Source organism: Cucumis sativus, chromosome 2 (genome assembly GCF_000004075.3).
Source record: "Cucumis sativus cultivar 9930 chromosome 2, Cucumber_9930_V3, whole genome shotgun sequence".
Taxonomy (NCBI): Eukaryota; Viridiplantae; Streptophyta; class Magnoliopsida; order Cucurbitales; family Cucurbitaceae; genus Cucumis; species Cucumis sativus.
The window spans coordinates 18660445-18674440 of record NC_026656.2 but is presented as its reverse complement, the minus strand read 5'-3'; the positions used below and the strand labels follow the sequence as shown (position 1 = coordinate 18674440).

Below are 13996 nucleotides of genomic sequence, written 5' to 3'. Positions count from 1 at the left end.
ATTTTGTGATAGGTTTATATTTTTAATAACGAATACAAAGAAGGGAGTCGCTCCAGAAAAAGTCGTAGAAATGCACATCAAACCCAATATTGAATTAGTAATAATACAGTTAGAAGAATTAATAGGAAGAGAAAGAAAAACCAAATAAAAGGCATTTAATAGTAACAATAACTGTTAATAAGAAACATGGTTCATATTTTTTATTTAACACTTTCCTGTTTAGAAAAATGTTCATTTTTTCATATTCTATATGTGCGGCTTCAAAGCACTATTAGAAAACAGAGAATGGGTTGGAAGAAAATGGTATCAATATCAATCTTAATTATTATTATTTTTGAATTTGTTAGGGTAATTGATCAAGTAAACAACCATTTATTTTGTAATTAACAATATCGTAGTTTAGTATTATTAGTACTTCACATTATCCTAAAACACCCTGTTTCAAATCTCATAATCAAATTCATAAAAACAATAATGTATAAAATATATCTCTCTTAAAATAATATCTACAAATCCTCCACATGATCATCTCTATCAAAAGTTGAGATTCATCTAGTTAAACAAATTATTTTCAATTTAACACGTGTATCTTTACACTATTTTATTTATTTAGAATGTTTAATATAAGTTTTGTTTTCAATCTAAAAAGTATACACTTCAGTCTTTATTTATTTTTATATTCTTTCATAGTTTATGGTTTATCCATTTCAAAATGAATTAGTTTCTTTCTTTTTTTTTTTCATCTACTCTTAAATATAAATATAAATTATTACTAATTAATTTATCCACGGTATTTGAAAAATTACTGTTAAAAATTTTAGATAATAGTTCTAAAAATATAAGACCAAGTGTAAGTACCTTATCAAATAGATCCAAATGGGAAGAGAACAACGAATGTACATGTAGCCCAAATATTTAGATATATAATATAGTTGAGACAAAAGGAAGCAGCTAAAGTCACTATACAATAAAATATGAAATGTAAATACATTATCATCATAACAATATGGGTTTAGACAGGGGATGGCATTCCATCCCTTTTTATCTTTTCTTTCTTTCTCCTGACAGAGTGTACAAATTATTATGAAGGAAATTATATATTAAAATATTTGATTAATACTTTAAATGAAAAGGAATATGATTAGAAACAAAAGTCATAGGTAAGTGATAAGAATTAAGAATATTATTACAACTTTCGGAAAATAAACGGACAGTGAAAACATTATACTAAACCATTTTCCTCCATTTACAATTGACCATAAAAGAGTACTTTATTTATATATAAAATAACTTTTGAAAGTGTAGGAAAAAGAAATTTGGAGTATAATTTGAATAAATATTTAGGGGAAAAAAGAAAAAAAAAAAAGAGAGTCAAAAGAGTGAAAACGCGGCTGCCTTGACTACCGACGGGGTCCCACGCCGAACGATGTCCACGCTGTCAGAAGGAAACAACCTAACTTGCCACGTGTCACATGCCACCTTTTATTTTTTTATTTTTAAAAAATATATATATACATTTATCCTTCACATTTTCGTGTTATTTTGTAGCCGAAATTTAGTGCTCCGATTCCCCTTCTTTTAATATTTATTTTTTCTTACCGAATTCAAAATATTTACTTTTAGTCTTTTTTATTCAATTACTTAATTCTTGTTGATGATGTGGCGCATAAACTAAAGTACATGTAAAGTAAAATAGTAATTTTTTTTATCCATTTGTGATGTAAGATGTATATATATATATATATATATATTGAAAGGGTTCATAAAATATTTGAAAACCAAACCGAACCGAATTGAGATAGATTGCATGAGATTTGTATTATGTTGAAACGGTTTCGATTTTCAGTTTAATGTTTTAAACCAACTTTAAAACCGAATTGATCCATTTCATTTAAAAAATTAAAGAAATGTTTATAAAGATTTTGTTTCTAAAACTCGGTTAAATATGTTGACATAAGATTCATGGATATCTAAAATAGAAATAAAAATTTTATAAAACTCGATGGTTTGGTGGCTGGAATTTTTTCAAAATTTTAAATAAGATGGCAAATTTTACCGATCTCAATGTTTTGGTGGCGTAAGATTCTATGAGATTTGAACTGAACACATATGCGGTTTGGTTTCGTATGAGAATTTTTTTTTTTTAGCATTTTACGGTTCGGTGCGATTTTAGTTTAAAATCAAAGCGTAAAAATCCATAATATAAATATATATATATAACACGGGAGATAGTATTGTTATTTGGTAACTATTTCGTATTGAAATTTGAGAGGAGTCGATGAGAATATAAGAAGGTAGGAATGTATATAGTTTCTTCTGCATTTCATTTAATGTGTGTATGAAATAAAAGATAAGAAGTAATTAATATTAAAATTAAAACAGTATAAATAGTTTTTCGTTTTAGAAAAGTTCGTCTTCGTGCTTTTATTAGATGTGTGGGGGCATACACAATTTAGCAACCATTAAGAGTCATTTAATGCACAAAGTCATAAGTAATTCAAATGGGTTACATCTTATTTGTCCCTAAAAAGGGTATAAAAAAAATTAGAATATAATACACAGTAGATTTGTAGGATTTTTCTTCTTTTTGAAACAATCAAAAATCTTAAGTTGAAAATTAGGTAGAAAAAAGTAAATTCGACGAATTTGGTCAATAATCAAGAAAACTAATACAAGAATTGGATGGAGCATGAGATCTTTGAAATTGATCAATTAACCTCATCCAACTTTCAAAGCTTAAATGATTATTGTTCTCAAAACACGAGACACTAACATAAAAGTCCCCATACAAACTTGAATTGAGTTAAAGTATTTTGTAATTTGATATCAACAAATTCAAATTTGACATTATCAAGTTTTTATTCCGAACCAAATTCCACCATTGTCAAAAAATGTAAAAGTAAAACAAAGTATTTGGATTGAAAAGACAGCTGACTTGTTTTGGTGATGCAATATAATGGAACATAAAGTTTAAACATATAATTCATCATTAAACTTTAGAAAAGTAAAAACAGTGTTTAAAGTAAAGAAAGTTAATTAAAGATTAAGTATGTAATATTGAAAGGTATTATTATTGCATCCCTTTGAGGGAGTTATTCTTTTACCACCGTAAGTACTAAATTTCAATGATTACCACTTTTTCTAGTCTAATACATATGTAACCTAAGAACAAAAGTTTTGTGTTGGTTGGTAAGCATTTTCTCTATTACCACATTGGCATTATGAATAGTAATAAAAGTATATTATTAAAATGACTTTTTCGGACTGTTTATACTAAAGAGATGTAAGAGTAATGAAAATGCATAAGAAAATGAAAAGGGTAGATGGGTCTCATGGTCATGCAAATACCAGGACCTTCTTTGTCTATGAAGACAGCTACAAAATATTATTAAAGAAAGGAGGAAGGAATTAAGGTTGATTAATTAGAAAACAATAATCTTTACATGGTCAATGTAGCCTCAAACCATATAATAGTCATAATAATAGTGCAACCTAAATATCATATATAAGGAAGACTAATAATCCCATATTTGTAAAAATTTAGACTAGTAAAAAGATTGAATTTTGACTTTATTTGTTTATAATTATAGGGCAAGAAAGATAAACAAATACATATAAAATAAAAGAGAGAGAGAGAGAGGAAAGTGTGTGAACATAAAATTGTAACATACATTTCACAAGTCTTGTGTCAAAGCTGACCACTTCCTATATTTTCATATAAATACACAAGCAATTATCTTCTTCATTCATCACAAACAACAACACAAAACCAAAACACTCCCTTTTCTCTCTGAATCAAACTCTACCGTTTCAGAGAATTTAGGCGAGTATGTCCTCCATTGTCATTCCTTCTCTTCAACCTCACTTGCGATTCCCATCGTCGCAAGAAACGCCTCAAAGATCTCGTTCTAGAGTTGGGTTTGTTTCCATACGTCCAATCGTCTACGCCGCCGACGGAGTTTCTTCCTCGTCTTCTTCCTCTCTTCGAGTGCCGCAGCGGATTGTTTCGCCGCCGGAACCCATCAAGCTTCCTTTGAGGAAGATTCCTGGTGATTATGGGCCACCGATGTTTGGGGCGTTGAAGGATAGACAAGATTATTTCTATAATCAGGGGAGGGAAGAGTATTTGAAATCTCGAATGCTCCGGTATGAATCCACTGTGTATAGAACTAATATGCCACCGGGTCCATTTATCACTTCTGATTCCCGAGTTGTTGTTTTACTCGACGGGAAGAGTTTTCCTGTTCTTTTCGATCATTCTAAAGTTGAGAAGAAAGATCTCTTCACCGGAACTTACATGCCTGTAACAGAGCTCACCGGCGGTTACAGAGTGCTTTCTTATATTGACCCATCTGAGCCCGATCACGCTAAGCTTAAACAGTTGGTTTTCTTTCTCCTCAAGCACCGCCGGGATAAAATTATGCCGGAATTTCACTCCACTTTTTCTGAGCTATTCGAAACTCTGGAAAAGGATTTGGCTGCTTCTGGTAGAGCAGAGTACAATGCTCCCGGTGAACAAGCGGCGTTTAATTTCTTGGCTCGGTCTCTTTTCGGCGCTGATCCGGTAGATTCCAAATTAGGTCGTGACGCCCCGAAACTGATAGCGAAATGGGTCTTGTTCCAGCTTGGCCCTGTACTGAGTCTCGGCCTCCCCAAGGTCGTCGAGGAGCTTCTACTCCGCACTGTCCGGCTCCCCCCGGCGTTGATCAAAGCCGATTACCGGCGGTTGTACGAATTCTTTTACAAGTCGTCGGAGGCGGTGTTTGAGGAAGCGGATAGATTGGGAATTTCGAGGGAAGAAGCTTGTCACAACTTGCTATTCACAACTTGTTTTAATTCATTTGGAGGGATGAAGATCTTTTTCCCCAACATGATCAAATGGATCGGCCGAGCCGGAGTGAATCTCCACACCCAACTCGCACGGGAGATTCGTACTGCCGTAAAAGCCAACGGCGGAAAAATCACGATGGGTGCCATGGAACAGATGCCGCTGATGAAATCAGTAGTGTACGAAGCGTTCAGAATCGAGCCGCCAGTTCCGGTTCAGTACGGTCGGGCGAAGAAAGACCTTGTGGTCGAAAGCCACGACGCGGCTTTCGAGATCAAAGAAGGAGAAATGATCTGTGGGTATCAACCATTCGCAACAAGAGATCCAAAAATCTTCGACAGAGCCGACGAGTTCGTACCTGACCGGTTCACAGGCGACGGTGAGGAGCTGCTAAAACACGTTCTATGGTCAAACGGACCCGAAACTCAATCACCGTCGGTTCAGAACAAGCAGTGTGCAGGAAAAGACTTCATCGTGTTCATCTCTCGGCTTATGGTGGTTGAACTTTTCCTCCGCTACGATTCCTTCGACATCGAAGCCTCAAACACTCCGTTAGGTGCCGCCGTCACCGTAACTTCCCTAAAGAAAGCAAGTTTCTGAGGGAAACAAAGAAATAGAAAATAACCGTCAGGTAAAAGAAAAAAAGCTGCGGTTAATTTTTTGGGGTTTGTAAAAAAAGCAAAGAAAGTGTATAGTTAGTAATTAATTAGAAAGTTAAATGGGAATTTAAAGATAAAAAAGGAGTGTAGGGTCCATCACTTTATAAGAACCAATAAAGTGATCTATGTGGACCCTCAAGCTGGCTGTCTTTCCTCATGATATAGATTGTTGATGTTACCAATATATATATATATATATATATATATATATTACCAATAAATCTCTGTTTCATGTTATTTAATTCTTTTCTTATTTTTTTACTTACCATGTGATCATTTATTTATAAATATCATTATAATTTAAATATTTAAACGACAACATATTTTTTACCATCTTAAAATATGGGCAATAAAATGTTGTTTTTAATAGTAGAGCAGAAAACTTAGGTTTAAATTGTAGAAGTGCTCCATAATTACTACTCATCATTCAATAAACCTCTGATATGGACTTTAATGAAGACTGAAGAGTTATAAATGCTAACAATAATTCTACCATATGATATTAGACAAATACAAACAAATTCTAAATAAGAAATATTTCATCTTCCATCCCATCAACTATACTCATATCAATATATCAATGTATGTGACTTTGTTTTTTCTTCCGCTTGTTAGTTATGTAATTATTAGAAAATAAACTAAGAGGAAACTCGTCGACCATACAATATAAGATTAGATTAAGGGAATTAGGAAAAGACAAGCAATATGTGTATGATTATTACTAATTTTATTCCCATAAATTTAAAACACCTTTCAAGAAAAATATCATAAGGATCCCATGAAATGAATCACACATAAAGATTGTTTCCCCTAATTGATGACATTGTTTGAGTAAGAGAGGAAAGGGAAAAGGAAAATGTAATTTAACTTGAAATTATTGAAGGAAAATATTTGATGGTTCATCTTTTTGGGTGCATCATCACGTGTTGTTGCCAAAGGGAATGGGAAATTTAGGGTTTTGGAAATGAAAATTTTCGAGTTCTTTGGTTTCCTCAATAATTACAACACTCATTTGTTTTTTCCTTCTAACTTTTAACACTAAAGTATTCCTTTTCCTTTTATTTAGTTATGTATTTTAAGGATAAAATCATCCTCATACTTTGAATCTGTACTTTATGCTTTTTTAATAAATCTTTACAACATTTTAGGTGAATTATTCATATAAGAAAAACTATTATCATAATTACATTTACTATTCATTGAGTTTATAAAAAAAATAACATTTGATCCTAAAGTGTGTGTTTGAGTTTGGTGTTGTCTTTTTCTCTTGAACTGGATGCTTCTTCCTTATTGCAATATGTTGTTGATATTTACTTATGTTTAAGAAAAGAGAAAAAATGATCTTTGAAATGTAACGTGTGTTTCAAAATTCATACACTGATTGATTGAAATGGATAGTTAAATGAGTAAAAGAGGTGACAAGTGGGATGCCAACTTCAATAATTTTAGTTCAATAATTTCAGCAATCAAACCAAGATTTTCAATCTAATTTGTTCATACTTTCTTTTAATAGCTCTAGACGTGTTTCACGTTTGCTCTAAGTAGGTATCATGTTTAATTAAAATAAATGAGTACATATTAATTATTTGTATCAATTAAAACTCTTAATTTGTAATTATATTATTTTAAATCTCTCGTGTTAAACTAACTATTGTTTAAAAGCATATGAAATTATCAAATTTAAGAAGTTTAATTTGGACTACTAAACGAATTTTTAACAAACTAAATTAACTTCAAGTTTAATTTTTCTTATCAAAGAAAGTTGCCACAAATGAAGAAGAAGAAGAAAAGGTCCAAAAATGGGATCATAAAAGGACATTATTTAACAAGCTACTGGACGACGGCGAGCTCTGTTCACTCCGCCATGAATCTTCAACAGAGCCTCTTGAAAAGTAATCTCCTCCTCCATGGCTAGACTTCGAGCTTCCACTTTCAACTACTAATTCCATTTCCTTACACTTCAATCCCCCTTCTTCCCACCTGCTCCTCCGTATCTCCTCCAGTTCTGCTGCCACCTCCACCATTGACGGCCTCACATCCCTATGAAACGCCAAGCATCTGAATGCCACCTCCCCTACTTTCTCTACTGACGAAATTCCCCATTCATCTCCTTCCATATCCATCAACGGGTCCACAATTTCCCTCACCCGCCCATTCCCGATCCGGTCGGCTGCCAGAGCTGCCAAGTTTACCTCCTCTTTCGCCCTGCAGAAATCCACTACTTTCATGGCGGTGATCAGTTCCACAAGAACCACGCCGAAACTGTACACGTCACTCTTGTCGGAGAGATGAAAATCTTGATGGTATTGTGGATCGAGATATCCCGGTGTCCCTTGAGGAGCCGTCGAGATATGGGAAATTTCGGCCATCCCTAACCTTGAAAGCCCGAAATCCGCTACTTTTGATTTGAGATTCTCATCGAGTAGTATGTTGCTGGATTTGATGTCTCTATGAAAGATCGGAGGGTTAATTGCAGAATGTAGATGGGCGATTGCGTTAGCCGTTTCGACGGCGATGTCGAGACGGACGAGCCAGGGGAGGCCGGTGCCTCTCTGTTTTTGTAAATGTTGAGACAGAGTACCGTTGGGCATGAATTCGTAGACGAGGATTTGGTCACCGGATTCCATGGAGCAGCCGAGGAGACGGACGAGGTTAGGATGGCTGACGGAGGAAATGAGGCTGATTTCGTTGAGGACTTGATGGATAGTGTCGGGGTCTCGATTTTTGAGACGTTTGATGGCGACCCATTCTCCGTTGCGTAATTTACCGGCGTAGACGGTGGCGTATGCACCGGCGCCGAGGTGGTAGTCGTCAGAGAAGCTGTGGGTGGCTTTTTGGATCTCTTTGTGAGTGTAAAGATGGATGGTAGATTTGCCGGCGCCAGCAGTGGCTTCGGAGAGGCGGCGTTTGGTGATTTTGTTGAGATGTATAGATTGAAGATTGGAACGACGGCGGATGAAGAAGCAGAATAAACCGAGCGCAAGTAGTACAGCGGCTCCACCGATTAAGGTTCCGATGAGAATGGCGGTTCTTGTGGCCGTCGTTGATGTTCCGCATTCGCCGATAATGTACTTGGTAGTGTAGCAATTTAAGGCTGTTTAGAGATGAAGAAGAAGAACACATTAATTAATGAGATCATACAAACAACAAAAACTCATTCTCCAAATGTGATCAAACATTTTCTAACAAATCCTCTAGCTTAGTAATTTTTGGAATAGTAATTAAGTGTAGATTGTTTGCCTTACTAATTGTAACTTTGAATTATTATTCAGTTTATAAAAAGGAAATCCTAAAAATGACAATATATTCTATTAACCATATTAAAGATAAAATCACTTTAAAAAAGGAGAAGAAGATGAATCACTTATTCAAAAAAGAAAGAAACATGTTTAAAAAGCTATAAAGGGAAACAAGCCACACAATTTAGAGTGTAACTTTATTTTGAAGATTTGGACTAAAATGAAATGTCATATAAAAAGTTTTGCTAAAAGATAAGAATGAAAATTATCAACATTCATTGGAAAAACTCAAACATCATAACTTCCAGAAGGGTTGTTTCCAAATTCATATTCTCAATTGTTCAATCTGGATTCTAGATAATTTATACACACCATTACAATAGAGAGTTGAAGGAAGATTTTATGAAGATAGGAATAGGAGCATTTGGGAGAGTGAAAGGTTGATGGTGGGGTGGGTATAATAGGAGCAAATGTTCAACACCAAAAACCTCATAAGACACTTGAAAATTAAAGAGGGAATGTAAAGATGATTGGATATAATATTAAAGTCATTTTGATGATTGATTTCGTGAAATGATATAAGATAAGAGAGTGCCCCAAAATGGAGTCTCCAACAGCCCAATTGTTTATTGCCTCACCTTTCTTGGAATGCTATCCTTCCCAAAGGACTGCCAATACCAACAACACTCACCTTCCTCACTTCATATTAATTTCCTCAACCCAATACTTAGTACATTTTTTTTTTCTCTTTTATAAATATCTCACAAGTATTTTACGAGTAACAAATTTATTAGAGTGCCAAACTAAAGTTGAGACCATTCTAGTTGATAGCAGTGTAATAAGTGGCTTTCAAAGACTCAACTTTGAATATAGTCAATGTTAAATACATTGACTTAGGTAAATAAGAGTTAAAGGCCGACGATGACTATTATGAACGTTTCTTTTACTCTATGTTTAAGAGTAGGGTTTAAAATCACACGTGTGTAGACGTGTCTAAAACAATAAGTCATATTTAGGCACGTTATATAGAAACACGCAAATAATTTCATAGACTAGGCATCAACAACTCTATAAAGAGGGGGCTAGAAGAAAGTGTGGAATTGGGAAGACTAAGTTGATGTGAAACCTTATATAATGGAAAATGCCCAACCACATAATAAAAGAATCCTATGGTGATCTATTGGTGTTTAAAGTCAATATGTGAAGTGATGCTCCAAAAAAAGAAAACTTAATATTGGTTTTGAACACATTTTTCTGAGGTGAATATATATATATATATAGGGATACCTAAACTAAAAGATTAGTGGGTACAACATTTAGTTGAGATTATTAATATGGTCAAGTAATTGAAGTATGGTCAACAACAACAACATGACTAATAAAAATTAACTTAATGAATCAAAATGGTTGAATTAATAATTTAGAAAGTAAAAAAGAGTATTAAACCACCAATTATGAGGCAGCTTAATAATTGTAATTAAGATCGTAAATAAAGGCAACAACTAATTAAGAAAGTCAACAAAATTAATCCCACAGATGAAGAAAGAACCCAATACCCCCAAAAATTTCTTCATCATTTCTCGCAACTTTTTTGACTTTCTAAATCATCACGCGCAATCAAACAAACGGAGGAATAATTATAATAATAATCACGAGAAGGAAGAAAATTAAACAAAAGTTTTTTAAAACTGACCTTTCCGGCAGCCAGTGCCGGCCAGATACCCATCGCCCACCAGTCCTTCCCGGCAACGGCAACGATGAGACAACATCCCATCAATAGGCGACTTAAGCTCCGTACAGTTAGCATCTTCATGGCAGGATTGGTGGCAGCCTCCCTGAAGCCACCACCCAAGGTCTACTGTTTGAATTTCCAGAGAAATTCCGGCGGAGATGTTGCTGTTGAGCTCCTCCGAGGAAATCGAGGACAGAAGGTAATCGCAGTGGGTTCTGGTGAGGTTTTTGAAGTCCAAGAAACCGGCAGACCCGGTGGCGTTTTGGGTATAGCAGCTTATGCTTGAGCGATTCACAGAGCAATCGGGGGATTCGAATTTGGTCTGAACCATCGTCGTGGGCAAAAAGCAAGGCGAAATCGGAGAAGAACAGTTTTGTAAAAGAACGGCGTTGTTGGCCCTTGGGGCGTAATTGGGGCTAAAGAATTGGTGAATTGTGTGGAACTTTCGGTTGCATTTCGCTTTAATCACAACTTTGATGTGATCAGAGTTGATAGACTCGACAGGGAATTCTCCAATCATGGCGGCGCCGTCGTGGCTGCAGTTGAGACGGATTGGACAGCCAGCGGAGAAGCCAAAGGGGTAAGGAAAATCGTAAGGGGTCTGATCGGAAGTACATGATTTCGAACATTTAGCCTCTGTTTTAAGTGTTGAAATTAGAACAAGAAAGAAAAGATTAGAGAGAATTAGGAAATGGGTTTTTGAGATCATAGATGGGAAAGGTTAGGAGATTAAGACAAGGTTTGTGTTTGAAATAGATTGTGTGGAAAGTGATGAGTTTTGTTGGTATTAGAGATTGTGTTTTGATGGAAAAGGGATTGTAAGTGTGGAGTTGAAGCAAGAGGAAAAGATTATTAACAAAAACATTTGGCAGTATTATCCACTAATTGTATATAGCTTTTTTTGTGTGTTAATTTTAATAGATATGTCACAAAGTGATGTGTAGGAAATAATTTTAGTAATGGATTATGAGAATTGAAGGTCTTCAACTTGGCCATTCTTCAACTACTATTTATTCTTTGTCAAAATATTGAAAAACGGTGTTATGTTCTCATTACGATACCGTTCTAAAAAGAAAAACCAAGAAAATCCAACTTAAGGAAAGTTCTTAAACATTTCTCTTGTTGCAATTTTTTAGGTATTTAACCTAAATATTTGGAAATAATTTGAAATGTTTAATAAAGATTATAAATAAAATAAAAAATCTTAGATTAAAAATGGTGTTTGAAAAAAATGATAAGTTTAAGGATGATTATTAAGCAGATTAATTTAAAGCAAACATAAACTTAGGGATTGCATGCAATCAGTGAATCTAGAAGGAGCTAGAATCAATTTGAAGTTTGATAAAAGAAAAAAAAAAAAAATCTACATACATAATATCTCTCAACATCATTGAAATAGTTGAATCATCTAGCATTTATGAACCTCCAAAAGTTTCCATCCACAATGTTTTCATATGAATAATGTGGTTAGATAAAGTTTCTTCAAAATGATGTTTGGTGGGGCTTTTTCCTCCTTGAAATTCTTGTAATAATTCCTCTATTTCCTTTTATTGACAAACATTTTAGTTTAATCGAAAGTATCTCTTCTATCCTTCTTCATCATCATGTTGATGACAACAAATACTTATAGAAATAGCCATTGATAAGCTAATGTATATAAGAATGGGACATAACCAAATATTAATGTGAAACATAAAAGAGAAAGTCAAAAAGTCAAAAGTAAAAATGTATTTGTGACGTGTACTTGGAGTGGGTCCCCAGCTAGTGGAGGCTGATTGGTTCATTAAGTATGGCCAACGTGTTTGACCCTTTGACTATGGGATTCCTATTTAAAAACCGCTTCTAATCTTTGTTTGTTTTCTTCTTCTACAAAAGTAGAAAGTAAAATAAACATTTTCCCTAATTTTAGTACTGTTTGCATACACTTTCATCCTGAAAAGGCACTTTAATATTGTTAATGTGTGATTCAATCCAATACACTCTTTAAGCTTTAAGTTAATAATTTGTTACAAGTTGGAACGTGAAGGTGGCAGTGTTTCTGTACCTTTTAGCAGAGTGATATGTTCATATACATTCTTAGTGGATGTTTTTAACTATTCAAAGTAGAATTAATATCAAGGAAAACTGAAGTACGATACATCACAACAAGAACTTATTCAACGAAGCCATTATAATGCAATCTGATTTGGATGGATAAATAAGTTTAAAAAAGAAAAATCTGACCTCTTCCACTAATTTCTTAATTTTATAACAAAATTGGAATTAGAGTGAAGTGAACGGTTCGTCCACCCATTTTCTCTCTGTTTTATCAGTGAACGGTGAACTAAACAGAGCTCCAACCGCCGCCCTCAACTTGTTAACACGCTTCCGTTGCCGGATCCGCCTCAGCACCACCGCTTTCTCTAGAGCTTGGTTGGATTGATAGGACGAAGACGAAGACGAAGACTTGACCACAATATGCCTCGTCACAGCTGGGCCCAACGCATCCGCACCCGCACCCGCCGCCGCCGACTCTGTTTCTATCTCTGCCTCCACTTGATCTCCGGCGATCTTTTTTTCGACTGAATAAGGTTGAGGTGACATAGCCGCCATTGTTTTAGAGAAAATTAAGAATGAGAATTGAAAAGAGGAGTGGGGAAAAGTTGAGGGTTTTTATAGGTGGGGACAGTGAAACAGAGGGCGGTGGTATGGGGAATCGTGCGGCGGAAACCGACGGCAGAAACAGAACAACTGAACAAGGGCTCTGTATCCGGCCGGCTTCAGTTTGAAGCAAATATTATATTTATAATTGTTAAATAGATATTAATAGTTTTATTAATTGTGAAAGGATTATGAGATTCTTGGCCTCCAAGTTAAAAACTTTGTGAGTAATGTGTGGGAATTTGGTCCCTCTTAAATTATTTAAATTTAGATTACTGGATGTGTTAAAGAGAATCCAATCACTCAATAGAATATAAGTTTGGTACATCTCTTTGTTTCTTTTCTCAACTTCAATAACATTCAACCTTTGTATCAATTACAAGTCTATGTGTTTAAAAAATGATTTTATTGTTGTGAATTGATATGAATGGTTTGTATTGGATATAACAAATCTTACAAGTGGAAGAGAATCACATAGCCACCAAAGATAGAAAAAGGAAAAGATCCTCATACTCATCCATGACGGTCCCTTTATGATTAATTTTGATTTTCAATTTACCGAATTTCTAATTTTTGTTCCCTTCCAATATAATTGGGTAGTGTTAATGTTAAGGCTTTATCTTTATATATATTAAAAAAAAATCCAAGGTCATGAAAATTACTAATTTTAACCTAAAGTTTTGTAAATTATATACATATATCAAAACTTGTGTTTTATGTTCCAAATATATTTACACCGTTTTTTAGGGTTACTTCTAACAACTCCAAAAGTTGGTTCGATTTCATGGGCTCTAGCATGTTGGGCCAACAGTGTCCTCAATGGCACGGCCCACTAAGTTTTTATGTATAGCTTTCAAGTATACTTTTTGTTTAGATACCAAATTTGAAACCATCCTAC

General features: G+C 34.5%; 2 protein-coding genes across 2 annotated transcripts; one reads left to right on the top strand and one right to left on the bottom strand.

Annotated features, from left to right (window-relative positions):
* Positions 1-3829: 3829 nt before the first annotated feature.
* AOS (allene oxide synthase) lies at positions 3830-5428 on the top strand. Its single transcript, NM_001287461.1, has one exon. The coding sequence runs from the start codon at positions 3830-3832 to the stop codon at positions 5426-5428; it is 1599 nt and encodes a 532-aa protein (NP_001274390.1).
* A 1730-nt stretch (positions 5429-7158) lies between these two features.
* On the bottom strand, positions 7159-11453 carry LOC101218893 (wall-associated receptor kinase-like 14). The gene is made up of 2 exons (XM_004152740.3): positions 10420-11453; positions 7159-8581 (listed from the first exon to the last, which is right to left on the bottom strand). The coding sequence occupies exons 1-2, from the start codon at positions 11165-11167 to the stop codon at positions 7293-7295; spliced, it is 2037 nt and encodes a 678-aa protein (XP_004152788.1). The 5' UTR covers positions 11168-11453; the 3' UTR covers positions 7159-7292.
* Positions 11454-13996: the final 2543 nt, after the last annotated feature.